Here is a 16905-nt window from a genome sequence, read left to right as displayed (position 1 = left end):
AAATAGGATTTGACAATTGGATTGATGGTGGCACTAGTGCAGTTGTTGTGAGAGCATCTGGGCTGGTTTGCACACTCGTATGTTCTCCTTGCAATGACTTTGAATACAAGTGCATAGCCATCTATATATGCCATACTTAGAAAAATAACATTTCGAACAGTGTACAATCCCTGTACTACTCCTCTCAATATTCTTGGTCAAGATTACCTATACAAATCAACAGCCTGTGACGAAAAGTAGGTCTTGAATCAGTAACGTGTGTTCAACTGTATCTATGGATACCATCCTGGTATGTGTTTATTAGACTGCTGGGCAACCATGATATATCCACCTCAGAGCCCACTGTTTTACTTTGTATTGCATGCAGTGAAGACAGGTATAGGATGTGGCCTACGCACAAGCTTTAAGAAAGGGAACACTATGACACCTTAATTAGCTGGACTTGAAGTTGGACCAATTCTCACCAGTCTAACTTGGTCGGTAAAACTAAGTTTCTAGGGTTAACAAGGCACAACCACACTGGACCACGCACCACAGAACACTGCTGAAGGCTACACATACGACATTGGCATTAAGCATGTTGAATCTCTGGCCTCAAGTCAATTGCTAAATGTCACACAGTGTTCTCTCTCAGCTGGTTAAAAAAACCTGCAATGACATCACTTATTGGCATGTGGCCAGAGTGCTGGACGCTGTGAACCACACAGAATACTCACATCCTTTATTCACATATCCCAATCACATTTGTATAAATGGATGTTTCTATACTTATGGTCATCATCAAGGCGATAAATAACGACACTTCATTGCTACTTTAGAAACGTTAGTTTGATGTGCAGAGGCGCGCACCCACCCCGGCGCGGCGGAGCAGTCAATGAATGCAACGTACCCTTGGCTTCTTGGATGAGGGCGGTGCTAGTGGTGGCGCCCAAGCAGCAGCAGGGCCTTGCCTTTGTGGTTATAGAAAGAGAAGATGGCTCCCGTTCTGGAGAAACAGCTCTCGCGCGCAGCCAGGGCAGGCGACAACAACAACGAAGATGAAGAAGGACAAAACTTATGGCAAGTTGTGTTCTAGTTTCTAACGACTCCGTGTCTGCCGGGGCCTTCTTAGAGAAACACACCCGTTGCGGTTCTGCTATGTCACTGACGGCTGCTCCCAATCACACACATTAGCATTAGCACCGAGCGAACATTAGTCAGTGAGCTGAGGCTGCTGCTGCTAGCTGCTGCTAGCTGCTCAGCTCCTTCTGATTCCGCACACTGACGAGCCAAGACTGTCATGTTCCCTCGTGCGAGGAATGGTTTTCAAATCGACGGGAAGTGTTGAGGGAGCCATTCATAGTAGCCGGGACGTTGACACGTTCACGTCCAGACACAACCTCGATACGAGCTTCTTAATGCAGGAGCACAAGCTAACGGGAACCTCAACAAGCTAACGTTATAAAGCCACGAACGACTCGACGTGATGCATCCTGGTGTCTTTAGGGCTCGCAATGTCACTGTCGTGAGGCTCGAGCTGCTCAGGTTTCATGTTTTCACAACCCTCGCTAACGTTTTATCGGTCAGTGGAAATGACTTATCATTTCCTGATTGTGTTGTGGTGGACACATCACTGGTCTCTAGCTGACTGAATAAGCATCCTGTAGTTACGTCATGTCACGTTCGCTGAACAACGGACGGTACCGTTTTGAGACCGCGAGCTGTCGTGTCGCTTGAATGTCAAGAAACGGTCATCTCTGTTGTGCTCAATGTCTGTCTTGTTGTTTTCTCGTAGGACCTCGATACTGAGTGAAGTTTCAACATCAGGTTCAAAGTTACCGTCAGGAAAAAATATCCTGCTATTTGGTAAGTTTAGCGTGTTCCACATGTGTAAAAGTCTATGCTTATCCAGTGTATTTTTAGTGGTCAACCCTGAAGGGTGAGGAGGCCCTGCAGACAACACCGACCGAACAAAAGCTAATGATTGCAAATGAAAACCTTTCTGACTTTTTTGTCTTCTTTTCCCCCACACTCTTGAAAGAAAGACATACTTATTAAAATACAGAGGTCTTCTTGTGTGAGGACATACTTATTTGGGTTTGGCATTGCACTAATGTGAGAAATACTGCTGTTGACCAACACTATTTGTGAGACTCTTGACAGTAATGAGAACACAAGGGCAGTCCCTTTGCATTTGAGGTGGAAATTTTGTAATGTCAAGATATAGTTGTATAGAGTATTTCTTAGCACATCGCATTAATTATCATTGCAAAATGTCTATAATTGTGTGTGTATATATATATATTTATTATTTATTTATTACACACCTGTTACTAATAATAATAAATAACATCATATGTAAGCTGATTAATAAAATGTCTTTACAGGTGAGGATGGATCGGGAAAAACGTCTCTCATGGCTAAACTTCAAGGAGCGGATCACAACAAGAGAGGCAGAGGACTGGAGTATCTGTACTTAAATGTCCATGATGAAGACCGAGACGGTGAGTTTACCTGCTGTAGCTTTACTTCTGGTTGTTTTACAAAATTACAGTAATTTAGAACAATGATAAGATTGCTAGTATTAATCTAGTATTTGTTTTCCCCTATTTTGAAGACCTTACTCGCTGCAATGTGTGGATCCTGGATGGAGACCTATACCACAAAGGCCTACTTAAGTTTGCTGTTTCAGCTCAGTCACTAGCTGACTGTCTAGCTGTGTTTGTTGTGGATATGTCACGGCCCTGGACCATTATGGAGTCACTGCAGAAGTGGGCCAGTGTGTTACGTGACCACCTGGACAAGCTAAAGATCTCTCCAGAGGACACAAGAGAAATGGAGCAGAAGAGTAAGTCATGTTTGACTTAATCTACTTGTATGTGACTTGTATTCTGGAGGGTCTCAAAACAAAACATCAAAAAGGCATTTATTTAAAAAATGTATCTTAGTTTTTTGTAGAGGGATTTCCTGCTGGATCTAGGTGGACATTCAAAACCATGTGCCAACTTCTAGAAGTCTGAGTTCAAGCTTAAATCCCCCAGTTTAGAATATATATACATTTTTATTATGAAGGTATTGATTGTTTCCTGGTGGAGTATTTGGCCAATGTAAACATGGATGTAACAAGACTGAAGACTGAAGATTTAATTTGTTTGATGAAGTGTTCAAATGTTATCATTGGCTGCGAATCTCTTCCAAACAGGTTTTTCATTTGTTAAAGCAGTCAGTTAGTTAAGACTGACATCATTTGCTTACTTGTTATGTTATCTTTTCTCAACATGCAAAAAAAAGAAGAAAGTATACATATTGTTGAATTATGTCCAGATAAAGGGTTTAAAGGACACTGCACTGCCTGAAGCACCCCAGGGTGGAATCAACGTGAGTCTTAAATAATAAGAGCCACTCTCCTTGCTGACTGGCCACAAGGAAAAAAACCAGTCATTGGTAGCTGCGTAGCATGGAAGGCAAGCGCATTATCATGGATGTTTCTAGGTCATCATCATGATCCTCCGTGTGTGTTCCTAGCTGGAGGCGAGTTCTGCAGATCAATGTGTGTGTGATGCACTCCTGTTAATTTTAGAACTGGTTGTCTCTCACTTACAAACGGTTCTTTTGTGTTTGGGAAAATGCTTTTGGAGGTTGCAAGTTGGTTCAGCCGGCAGGGTTTTACAGAATATTTTTTGTTCGCCACCAAATGTTGCTTGCTGCTGTTGCTCTTACAAGTCTGGAATGACTTATCACAACGACTGTCAAACTGTTTAATGATTTCAGAAGAGTTTGACAGAACGGGTTGTAACAAGTCTGCTGGCAAACGTGAGAAAGGGAAGCTGGTCGCCAAGTGATGACTAAAGCACGTTGTTAATTAGAAACTAAAGTGATATAATGACTTCTATTGGGGCCACATGTTAAACTTGCTTTACGGAGTTGTTTAGGTTCAAGTGTTTTTTTTAGTTAAGCATAGTTGACATTGATTATAAAATGTTGTTGAAAGGACATTTTATACATTACAACTTAGTCTCGCTGGCCTTTTGACATGGTCGGATTTCCAGTTCAGCTGAGGCACATCAACAAAGTATCTTCCAGCATGTCAGTGGTGATGTCAGCAGTAGATTGGTGAGCCCTAGTCAGATTACATTTTTGTATTTGAGTGTGGTGTGAGACAGACAGACTGGCAGTGTGTGCTCTTTTCCAGGGAGTCTTGCAGGCGTCTTGCATCATGGTTCCCTCCCCTCCAGCTGCAGCGTCAGAGAAAACTGAGTGGTTCTGAATTCAGTCAGTGGGCCGGCCACTCTGACTCCCGTTACGCTTTAACTGAAGTAGTCTGGCTGCTGCAGTCGTCTCAAGTTGAATTACAGGTTCAAGCTATTGCTGCATGGACAACACCTCGAAATGAAACCTAATTGTGTGGTAGAGACGAGACACAGCCGTTGTTCTTTTGCCCACAGTATCTGGGAAAGGTGTAACACAAACATTTAGTTTTTTTGTTTTTCACCTTTTAAAAATAAGTAAGGATAACACCAATAACTAGGGAACAGAGGCTTTTCTTACAAAAGCCAGTGAGACCAAATTTGCTTATTTTACTTTTAGTTGACCAGAAACCACCTTTTTTCTTAACTAAATAGCTTTGAGATCACTGACCTATTTTTAGAAATGGATGTACCTATTGGATCTCAATAACGAATGCTTTTCTTTTCTGTGAGGTCAGCACTTGAAGAACGTTGGGCGTATCAATCCTCGATTATGTGTGCCGATGTATTTTGACCCCACCTTTTATTTGTGGACAGAAAGACTTTGTCCTAAATACCTATTTGTCTTGGTCTTTCACTTTATATTTTTTTATTTTCTCTGTTTCCATTCAATAAATATTTTGCCATGTCTTTTCATTTGAGAAAGTATTAGATGAAAGTATTTTTAGCCTTCATTTGAATCTATCTCAAACTAGGTTTAGTTGTTCTCTGTATATACACTTCAACTGGAAAATTAAAAAAACTTTTGTTGGTGTCGTAACGGCATTTGTGCTATGCACTGAATGTGTGTAATCCAGGAGGGATCCCCTTAAGATTGCTTGTAATGCCAGTTCTCTCCCCAAATACTAAATCCCCATGTTTAGAAGTAAAGTCAATCTGGCTTTGTGTCCCATCCCCAACTACATTTCTGAAGCTCCTGAGGAAGTAGGTCAAAGTATGGTGCATTTACTTTTATTTATTTATTGACCACTGCCATACAGCTCTGCAATTGTCTGGACAGCGGGACAAGCCGAGCCTAACGATTAACATTATTCTAACAAACCAAGTTTTTAGTTCTGCATCAGACTGTTAAAGCAAAGGCTCTGAATGGTTATGTAACTTCAACGGTCCCACCAAAGATGATGTGCAACAACTTTTGACATTGAATTCCTGTTGTTTGCTCCCTTTGTCTCTCCACTAGTGGTGAAAGCGTTCCAAGAGTACACCGAACCGGAGGAGGCCACCCCATCCTCCCCATCCTCCCCACAGAGACGTGCCCAAACGGCAGGCGAAGACGAGGCTGTTGTGCTACCACTCGGGGAAAACACACTCACACACAACCTGGGCATTCCAGTGCTAATAGTTTGCACAAAGGTAAATTACTCCTACAGCCCAACATGTATTATGTGAAGCCATAAACTCTATATAGAGACGAGTAATGTTTTGGGGTCGCAGCTGTTGCTATAAGCGTTATTATTATTTTATTTCGATTTAACAATGTTTTTCAGAGGTACTTGTGTCCAACGAGGGACATTTGCTAGTTCTCTGGATAATACGACAAACATAAATCCTTCAAATCCAAATACTTCTGGCAGTTGTCATAAAGCATTACATTGGTGAACCGTGCTGACGACTTGAACATTCCAACTTCCTCCTAAATCCCACCTACAGCCGCTGCAATTACATTTTTAGAAAGGATACTTATAATACCATCTATTTTCACCGAATGAGCCACGGTGTCCAACGTCATATTATTAAGACTAAATCTAAAATGGCTTAATAAAAATTGTTTTAAATAAGGTACCACTGCGAGGAAGTTCATCTGATGGGTAATGTCAATACATAGACTTAATTTTTGTAAATCGCATTTTACACATAATACACTTACACTTATTACCTTTGCATTGAAAATGCCGGAAGGTTATGTTTTGATCGCCATTTATTTATTTATTTGTATGCGTGTTATTCGCAAAACTCAAAAAGTATTGAACCGAATCACATGAAATTTGGTGGGATGATTGTTTATTATCCGGGGACCAGTTGACTAGATTTTGGGATCGATCGGGTCAAAGGTCATGAACAGGTCAAAATGTTCTTGAATCGCATGAAATTTGGTGGGATGATTGGTTATTATCCGGGGACCATTTGATTCGATTTTGGGATCAATCGGGTCAAAGGTCAAGGTCATGGAAAGGTCAAACTTTTTTTACCATAGCACGATACATTTTTGTCCAATTGGCATGCAACTAATGCCAAAATTTTCATAATTCAATGCCCAATCTTGTGATATGCGAAGGTATGCGCTCTACCGAGTGCCCATTCTAGTTTTGATTATGTGATGTACATTTGTGACCAATTTGAGATCAATTCACTTCATCATTATCCGGAACCTTTTTTGGACCACCTGCAGCCATGAAATCACTTCTTTAAACTGCCCTTCCACCACCCACGGCTCTGCTTTTCTTGCCTTTGCAGCCCCTCTTTTGCAGTAGGGGCGGTACACTGGTTTCACGGTGACCTGAGTCATCTTCCTCCACAACATGGATTTCGGATCATTCTTTATTGCTGAGCTGCAGGAAATTCCGCAGTGCAGTTCACTCACAACTCAAAATAGCAGCAACAACAGTTGTTACGAGGCCACTGACTGAATTAATCTATGCCTAATTGTCATTCTTATTTGGAGCCAATAAACACATGTTACATAGCAAATAGCTTAAACATTTCTAGATTAATGTTAGCATATCGGTAAGATGCAGCCGTAACATAAAGACTCCTTTAATGCCATCCTCACTTCTGATAGGTTCTTTATTTGCTCCTTAATGAGCAGGACTAATAATACAAAGCCGTCATTATATTTGCTTGTAAACCCTCCAGGCAAAGACGAGTGCTGAAAAACATAAACTAAAAAAACACATGCTAGCCGTGACAAGAAAATGGTGAATGTGCCGCTTTTGTCTAGAATGTGCCTCTTTTGTCTAGCCCGTGTAAGAGAAAAGAAATGGCACAAAAGGTTATTGTTCAAGACCATTATTTACGGTAAAAAAACTCTTCAAACTGCTGTCAGTCTTTAGAACATCCTCTTCTTCCATGTCTAATCATGGAATCTTCACTGCTGACCCAGGGACAGAGAGTACTGTATTTCAGTGTCGTCATCGCCACACCACCATGCATGGAAAGCTCTGCTCAGGGCCAAAGTTATCATTCTTCCAATTGCCACCGACTTCTCTTACCTCAGTCATCTGCTGTCCCTGTCCTCAGCACCAGCTGCACTGTCTGTGGGTGGACAAAAGGTTCTCACCAGGCAGACTAGTTTCAACAACAACAACAACAACAACAAAATCGGTCTGTTAAAATGTTGTGCTGTATTTTACTCTTCGTCGCAAAGAATGTCTGAACAAAAGCCCTTGAAGGGGAGGATATGGATTTGTGTATTGCATCTGTGTCGCTCTCAGCTTGTGTGGTATGACAAAGAGAAGACACCATCATTATATAATTGGCAGTAACCTTGTTCATGTTTGTGAATGTCGAAACATTTTGAAATATGAATCTCTTTCCCTCTCAATCTCCTATCTTTCAGTGTGATGCAATCAGCGTACTGGAGAAGGAACACGACTACAGAGAAGAGCACTTTGATTTCATCCAGTCCCACATTCGTCAATTTTGCTTGCAGCGTATCCTTTTTATATATAATTGGTTGTTATTCTCTCACAATGGTCATTATATTTATAACATTGACAGAAATGTTTTTTTTAGAAACTGCCCATATTTGATAAATTATCAATTAATTCATCAATCCATCATATGTGTAATTACCCCAACAATTGTTGCCTGAACTGAATCAAACAGATGGAGCTGGCCTGATCTACACTTCAGTCAAAGAGGAGAAGAACATGGATCTGCTTTACAAATATTTAGTGCACAAGATGTATGAGTTCCAGTTCACCACACCGGCCTTAGTGGTGGAAAAGGATGCAGTGTTCATGTAAGTGACGATAGAGATGCACTAGTTTCTTTTGGTCCGTCTGACATAATTGTAACATTTAGGTAATTTTGTTGCCAAATGCCATTTTTCTTTCTATATTTGTTGTGAATCATATACCATAACTCTTCCAAGGTACTACTCTATTATTACTGTAATTGGAATAGCGTTTCTTACCTTTCAGTCCTTCTGGATGGGATAATGAGAAGAAAATTGGGATTTTGCATGAAAATTTATCAACAGTCAGACCCGAGGATCCATTTGAAGATTTTATCACGAAGCCTCCAGTACGAAAGGTAATGGCAATGTACGGAGGAAATGTGAACTTTAGATGACGACATTACAACTTAAAGAGACAATTACATAACTGCATCCTTTCTCCTTTGCACTTCTTCACAGCTGGTTCATGAAAAAGAGATCAATGCAGAGGATGAGCAGGTATTCCTGATGAAACAACAGGTAAGTGTCAAATCCAGTCAATATCGCATATAGAAAGTATTGAGTCATAATGCTCGTGTTACCTATGCTTCCTGAAGGCAACGTAGTTGAAGTCGGTCCTCAGCCTTCTCTGTTATGCTGTCAATTATAATAACACGCCCCTGAAAACTTTTCATACACTTATTTTTATTTCAAATACATTGTTTAATTTTTCAAAGTTCAAGACCAACACTTGAATTTTCAGGTTCAAATCTTTTTTTCAAAGGATCAAAACTATTGGCCTGGATTTGGCTCCATAGCATCCTGAAATGGCATTTTCACTAATAAACACATTTCTTTACCGTACTTGTGTTCTGGTGAACATCTTAAACTAATTTTGAGTTTGAATTGAGCCATTTACTGTGTGACTTTATTTCTCCTCAGTCTTTGTTATCAAAGCAGCCGGCCACTCCAACAAGAGTAGCAACAGTAAGTGTTCTTAACATCCCTCAATGTGGGTTCTTGATTATAATGGATGGATTTACTCGATTGTTTTTGTCCAGAATACTTTCTTCTCCTGGCTGGACTATCCAGGTTGTTTGTTTGACCTGGTTTCTGTGTTGCAGGAGTCTCCAGGCCGGACAGCCTCAGGGTCTCCCAGGCCTGCGGGTCGCACCGGCCAATCCAACGTGACCAGCGGCTCACCAATGGCTGCGGTCAAAAAGCCTGACCCAAACATGAAAGGTAGGAGCTCCATACACTCTGTTTTTTCTTATCAGATCAGTCAGAAATGTATCAAACTGTTCTGACTGCTGCAATATTTCCCACAAAAGTTCAAAGAATCGCATAACAGATTCCTGCGCACTTCCTGAGCTGACATCCCTGAAACAGAAATATTGACTTTCATTTAGTGCAGAAGGGAGCTGGGCTCGTGCATTTCAACTAGAAAGTAGGTTTAACCATATTTAATAGAGGGTCTTTTAACTCCCGCCTATTGTGGTTTGGAATTACAATGGTAGGGAAGGTAATCAGAGTTTTAAAGTTCTGTGTTTATGGCAAGTTTATCAACACATTTTCTTCCCTGACAGTTTTTTGTGTTATGTAAATTAACCTTTCGAATCTTCTTTAGAGAAAAAAATGCGATATGAAACACTTTAATGCCTTTCAGTGTTCATCAAACAGATACTTGGAGTAATTCAATTGAATGGACCGAGCTCTTTACCCACAAATGGTTGGGAGGTCTGACCCAGAAAAATAGTTTTATTAGAGTTTTATACACAGATAATTCTGTTTGCCCCTCCCCCCCTGCGCCTTCTCGCGGGGTCCTCCTTCCTCCCCTCATGCACTAAGGCCTTGGTGCATGTTTGACTGCGGCCCTGAGAGGAAAGACTGAGGGACAGAAGACAAAATAGCCGACAGAACCCAAACAATGATAACATAACTTTTGTTATTCTCCCATTTTGATGGCACTGATCAGGCGAGGTCTCTGCTTTCAGACTTTAGCAATACACTACATTTAGAATAATACTGATTCATTTCCACCACAATTTCATCTTTGAACAATTCAACATAAAACGAGTTGGAAAAACAGCGAAACGATGTCTAAAGTGTTTTGGATCTTTGGCGTACACTGATGTGTGCTCTATCGGTACAAACACGGCTCTGGTTGCCAGTTCACAAATCATTTCTTCAGTCTGGTGGTACACAATTGTTACTGCACAGAAGAGCAGAAAACACATTGCACTTCTTAGGCCATGGTGCTGGACATCTGCCGTCAATCGGCGTTACTTGGGTGGCGTTAGTTTATTCTCAGACAAATCTCTCCTGTCATATTATACTGTTTCAGTGAACCAGCATCGTATTGTAATTTCCTGTTCCTGTTCTTTTTTACATTCCCTTAAGTATCAGTTAATAACTAATTTGAATACTCTGATATTCATATTATTGAATGTTTTCCTGAGAATTTGATACTGTTAAGTTTCTGTTTTTTAAACCATTGCAGTTTCCCAACTTGATAGGAATAGATGCATCTACACAGCTTTAAACTGGATTTCACTCAAAACTACTTGTTCCTATTTGTCCTCCTTTTATTGGGTAGGTTTATTCTTCAAGCCATTTATATCATTCCCTACAACGAAGCAAAGCTCCATTAAGTAGAAAGAGGTGAAATGACTAAACAACAAAAACACATTTCAATGCAAAAGTACTCTCCTCAAACTGTGATAAAGCATTCTATCTCCATTTCACCACACTCGGTTATCCCAGCTGTGCCTCCACCACCATGTGATGAGCAAATAATATAAAAAGTCACCGCACAATCAACCATTAATAAAACCAGATACTTTTTACACCAACAACAAACAATTCCCTGTTGTCACACATGAGCAGGCTGTGAAGCCCCGTGACGGGTGTCGCGCTCGCGCTAACCAGTGGTGACGTAGTAAGTCGGTACAAGTACAGAGACGCTCTCCCGGCTGCCTCCCCGGACTTGTAGATGTCTCTTTCGCATTTGTTCCGATCCGTCGCTCTCCCTGATCGGTCTTTTCAAAAGCTTCCCGCTGTTACTTCCGGTGGCTTTTTAACTTCGTCCCGTTTCCCATGTCGGATCGTTGTTACTAAGTATCTTGCCAATTGATTTGTTTATTAGTTAATTTGTGATTACTTCTCCATGTTCCTAATTGCTTTATTAGTTTGAAATTATTCTTATTTATATATTTTTTTCTTAGTTTTTATAACTTTTTCTATCACATTAAAATCATGTTTGACTTGACAGATATCATATAAACCATTTCTACTATCTGTATTTAAGTGCTTTTATTTGCTTTGACACCTTACATTACATTTGAATGTCCAGTCGAACAAAAGCATTGCAACCTGCATTGGATACTTGAAGATATTTCTAAAGGCACACGTAGCATAAGAGTTGTGAGCTGAAAAGAGAAACCTAAATAAGCCTCTTCTATTCTGCAGCATTACCTGTTGAAATGGTATCGATTCAGTGCCAGAATCACATTTTAAACCGACAGTTTTAGGGAGCAGTATGGCTTCTAGCAAGTCGGCCACGAGACGGTGGGGATTTTGCCAGTTGTTAAAAAAACTTGCAAGTAAGAGGACAAGTTCTGCAGCTTGAGCAGAAAAGTGTGATGCCAGTTCAGCGCTGCAGTGTCGTATAACGAAACCACAGAAGACCCCAACCAACCCTCCTCCTGTGTCCGCAAGCACGATGCCTTTAGCAGGAGTGAGTGTGTGGTCAGTGTCCAGAAGAAAACTCAAATATGCAGATCTCCTTCAGCTGGTGTAGGAAAAAGAGTTGCAGGATTAAGGGTTGTACAAAAGTTTTACAGTAAAGTTAGGCCAATCTAACACGGTTGTGTGATACCGCAGCCAGCGCTGCCAGAAAGGTTCGGATATCCCAGACTGCGAATCCTAACATTATAAGATGTTGAGCACTCAAGGATCTGTTCTCAATCGGTCCTGAGAAGGTGACTAGAAACTCAATGTATAAGTATGGTGCGTGTTGGCTGCTATTGTATATACATCAACCTACGAAGAACTGCTCTTTATCTTGTTATATTGGACTTGAATGTTTACCATGAATGGGAGTTTCCTTAAAGCAGACTTTATTCTGAACTCCATGTTTCTCCTCCAGCGGGGGCTGCCAATGAAGGAGTGCTGGCTAACTTCTTCAACAGCCTGTTGAGTAAAAAGACTGGAGCCCCGGGGAGCCCAGGAAGTGCAGCAGTAGGAGCTGGAGTCCAAGGGTCTGCCAAGAAAACAGGTACAATCTCTCATTCCAGTGCTCTCGGCTGTGATCTCGGAACAGCCTCACTATCTATAGGTCTGTGCTGGCAACCGCCTTGGACATGGCCATTATCTCATGTTGTCCGTCCATGCTAATGAACGCAATATTATAATATCAAATTTGGCTCAAATGTCCACCTGGCATGGTGCTACAGCAATACAATTAAGCTAAGGAAATGCCGTGTGTGTGTGTGTGTGTGTGCTGAAAACCATGTCTGCCATCTGTACATTGTGGTCACATGCCACTTTGTAAATTTAATTAAAATTAAATGTATATGTTATGATTATTGTTATGCTCGTCTGACAGATCATCAAATACAGCGGCATATCAACACAATGGACGGCTGATGCAGCCGGAGACTATCATAGAGCATCTTTGATGCAGCTGTGCCACGTGTCATGTCGATATGACGTCGCTTTAAAAGGACGGAGGTCCTATGTGTGGGGCTAACAAAGGAACTAAGGACCTACAAACTGCGTAATAAGAAAGGACGCAGGACTCAAAGGCTGAACTGATGAGATATTGGAGGTCGAAGGTCAAGGCCACTGGGACTTTATTTTATTTAACTGGTCAGAAAGCATTACTGTTGGCTTTAGAATCCTTAGTATTTAGAGCCATCTCTAAGCATGAGCTTCATGTACACTTGAGTCAAGTGCAGAGTTAGAAACAGGGCCTTCTGTTGACCGCTTTGCTGCCTGGAGTTTCATCTCCACAGCCAGAGAGAGAGAATATAAACATGGGAGAAAAAGAGAGGTTTTTCTTTGACTGAACTTCTGACATCTGAAGAACCGTGTGACAGGCCTGTATGCACCAACCCTATCCAACTAATGTCTCTCACTCCATGTCCCATCCCTTTACTCTCTCAACTCATTCATTTGGCTTGAGTAACCGCAGCTGTTTTGTCAACCGCTCTTATTTTCAACTACGGCATATGTTTTTGTTGTTTTTTTATTTTACTTTGTTATATCAGGTAAATATAACAAAGTCAAATACTGCTTCTTTTGTGAAGTGTCTGAATGTAACTGGGGAGACATTAAGGGGAAACATTGCGTAACTCATCTTTCCGTCTGGGACCACTTCCTCTCCCAGTGCTCATCACTGTTGGGATGTATTTGAGACTCAGCTGAAAGGCTCCTGCATGAGTATATGTTCCTTATGTCTCACGATTAGTTGTGCATGTGTGTTAACTGTGGCAGCGAGCCGGCAAACTCCAGCATGGGACCTCCACAGCACCCCACCCATCTGCTTGCTGGCCGTAGATCAACAGTTTAATGAATACACACAGAGGCTACAGGAGATTACTTTTGGACTTTGTCTCCTGTTTCTCCCAAGGGCAGAAGCCGGGTTTGACTGATGTCCAGGCGGAGTTGGACCGGATGACTCGCAAACAAGACTCCATGGTTTCAACGAACAACATACCAGCGCCGACCGAGAATGAAGCGTGAAGGCAACAGAAACAGCTGCATCGTCCACTGCGTTAATAAATCTGGAAATATACATGTACATGTGAGCATAAAACATTGATCAAATTCCCAATGTCTATATCAGTCAGCGAGCACACAGTGGTTTCACCAAAACGAGTTTCAGATGCTATCAGATATTTTGGTGTTCTGTTGAAATGGGAGGAGAGAGACGGATAACGGAGATGGAGATGATATGTGCTGACGGCTTGGCTTTATTTCTGTCCACTCTTTTGCTGTAAATGTTGTTCTGTGAGGGATGTCAGTTGACAGAAATGAGTGCACACTCCCAGCAGGAGACGCCCTCTCCTCATGGGTTTAAGAGTGGACACATATTAGTCATGTGGCCACTGGTTCAGATTATCTCACTGAAGGAATTTGGTTGCTATTGGAAAGGTATTTAACTTTGACATATATTCATTTATTAAAGTAATTGAAATACTTTCAAACATATGTAGTATGTGCAAAAAGAAATTGTTGGATATGATACTGATGTATTTATACAAAGTTCCTTTTCATTTTATTTTGCGCACCATTTATCGGGTTAAGGAAGCGGTCATCTGTATCACATAAAAAGCCACTGACGTCATGACACTAATACGACACGTCCGAATCGCTGATAGCATATAATTTGCCCTATTCATCTCGAATGATTCTGTAAATATAAATAAGAAGAAAAAAAACTATTCAGGTTAACTTTGATTTTGTATAAAATGCAATTCTGTCCAAATTCTTGAGTCGCTTGTTTGACTAAATCAGACTGGTTGGGATTTGATGGACTTAAAGTTTGCAACGGAACCTTTCGCTACAGGTGTGTATATTTGGGGATCGGGGTTGGGCAGCAGCTTTCCTACGATAACTCCGAAGTGCCTCGCACAGTTAGCGGTTTGTGTCATAGTGGAGGTGTTCGTCTACACGAGGAGATGCACTGTAGCACCATCGGCTAAAAGGTTTTTGTCCATTTCTTGTCGTCCAAATAATTTATTTTGTTTTACATTTGTGTTAATGTACAAGGAGCCTGGTCTGTTCAGATTTCTGTGGCCTAGTTGATAGTATTCAGTAGAGCGATAGATTGGATGACTCCATACAAACTGTAAAGACTGCTGATATTACGAAGAAACCACATGATGGATTTTTTTGGATCCCCCCCAGAAGATCGCTTACTTTGGTTTTAAAGCGCTGGGTTTTCAGTCGAGACGCACGCTGCTTTTTGCTGTGGTTTGAACAAAATGAGATTTTTTTCCTTTATGGGTTGACGGCACTGTCCTCCTTTTTTTGGGGCGGGGGGGTTCACGTGTTTTATTCACACTGTAATTCGCATGTCGGTTAAAAACATTCCCAGTGTCTACATGAAGTAGCTGTATAAACACACACCTGTTTGGCTCGGTCTCTTTCAGTGCCCTTTTCACTTGACGACCTTTGCCTTTACCTTCCAGCTACCAGTCACACTGAGCACCCGGCCTTCACAGGAATGCTCAGACTTCATTTGTGTGTCCTTAAGGGGTTGCTTAATTGTGTTCTGTAGTTTTTCTTAAATCAAACCATTATACTGTACCATATCAAATAATCTAATATGTTATGGTTTCATGAAACTATAATCTAATCAAAATGATCGAAGTGTACATTATCAACAGCTGTGTGGCCCTACTTAATCTTATGGAAAGTGTTGATCAGTAGAATTCATAGAATGAATGGCAAGTGTGAAGAGGGCAGCTATGTGCTACTCAAACGATGGCAAAAGAGGAAAACTGGAGTGGATTGGGACATGGAACCAAAGATGCATATTGATCATGGTACCATGTTCTGCTTTGATAGTTGATATTTATCCATAAGATTAACCAGTGGCCATGTTGTCCCGCCCTTACAGTTCAAGTTAAGAACTGCCTATGAACTATTTTTTTTTGAGTAACGCCCTCTAAAAATGCTAGAACTACCATACTCCACTCATATCTGTAAATGAAAACAAATACCAGAACTCTAAACCGGTCTGTCTACAAATGCAATTCGTGTTTCACTTTAAATTGGCTCTGTAAAGGGATAACCATCGGATCATATCGGTGTACAGTTAACTTCACGCACAGTTTGATTTGTAATCAAACTGATGCTACACCTCTATTCTGGATTTACTTGGATTGAAGCTGTTATTGTTTTTATTTTTCCTTTTTGAGTGGGTGGGTGGGTGCGCCTGAGGGTCTGAAGCCCGCGTGGATGAAGCACAATTTAATGACAGCCAGAAGCAGTACCGTCACATGTTGAAATAAGCACTTTTCCTTGGACACTTGTATCAATTCCCTGTTGCTAAAGTTTAAGATACAGAATGCATATTTTCCTTTTTGCCTTGCCTTTTTAGAACATTTATTCCTGAACCTAGAACTACACCTTTTGCTAAGGATGTTGTGAAGATGTTAAACAAACCAAATAAATGTCTATTCATTTTCAGGTTTGACCTTTTTGCCCATTTATGTTTACATCTGAATTAGGCATGTTTTGTTTTGTCAAATAAGGCTTTGCCCATAGACACTTTCTGTTTAAAATAAGTTTGGAATGCCCCGCTGCCGAGACTGACCACACTGATGTCATATCATATATATCATACTTCATGTGACATGTCCACACTCGCTCACTGAAGTGCTCTCATGCTGCTTAGTTTCAAAGTTGCACTCGCTCTTTGTGACGGTTGGATGTTGCTCCAAATATATAATAATGAACAGTTGTAACTTTTCTACTCTAACGTCAGTTGAACGCAACTGTCGCCTCACACCCTAACTGAATTGCCTTCGACCACTATTGGCAGTCTACATCTATACGAGACTCTGGGCTTCTGCTTCCAGTCCTTTTGTATTCCGCATAGCGAGACATTGTAAGCACATGGCTGGCTGCATTTCTGTGTCCTGAATTAATTCAGAAGTTTGATTGTATGACTTTTAACACAATTCTGTAGCCTTTAAGCTGCCATGTGGGTTCTCGCTTCGTACGCTGACAAAGATAAGGAAAATGTTTATCAGACCCCTGGCTTAAATAAAATCAAGAATCCAAACTTTG

At 41.0% G+C, this 16905-nt stretch overlaps 1 protein-coding gene across 2 annotated transcripts; it reads left to right on the top strand.

The window, feature by feature from the left end:
* Window positions 1–926: 926 nt before the first annotated feature.
* On the top strand, window positions 927–16904 carry dync1li2 (dynein, cytoplasmic 1, light intermediate chain 2). Of its 2 annotated transcripts, none has more exons than XM_056412841.1 (13): window positions 927–1059; window positions 1775–1845; window positions 2367–2483; window positions 2597–2827; window positions 5407–5579; window positions 7783–7876; window positions 8052–8187; window positions 8369–8480; window positions 8584–8643; window positions 9046–9090; window positions 9228–9345; window positions 12251–12379; window positions 13741–13849. In XM_056412841.1, the coding sequence occupies exons 1-13, from the start codon at window positions 974–976 to the stop codon at window positions 13755–13757; spliced, it is 1389 nt and encodes a 462-aa protein (XP_056268816.1). In that variant the 5' UTR covers window positions 927–973; the 3' UTR covers window positions 13758–13849. The 2 variants fall into 2 exon arrangements, with proteins under 2 accessions (XP_056268816.1, XP_056268815.1); XM_056412840.1 differs by having other exon boundaries at window positions 928–1059; window positions 13736–16904.
* Window position 16905: the final 1 nt, after the last annotated feature.

The sequence above is a fragment of the Pseudoliparis swirei genome, chromosome 4 (assembly GCF_029220125.1).
Source record: "Pseudoliparis swirei isolate HS2019 ecotype Mariana Trench chromosome 4, NWPU_hadal_v1, whole genome shotgun sequence".
Classification (NCBI taxonomy): Eukaryota; Metazoa; Chordata; class Actinopteri; order Perciformes; family Liparidae; genus Pseudoliparis; species Pseudoliparis swirei.
This window is presented reverse-complemented; position numbering and strand designations above follow the sequence as displayed.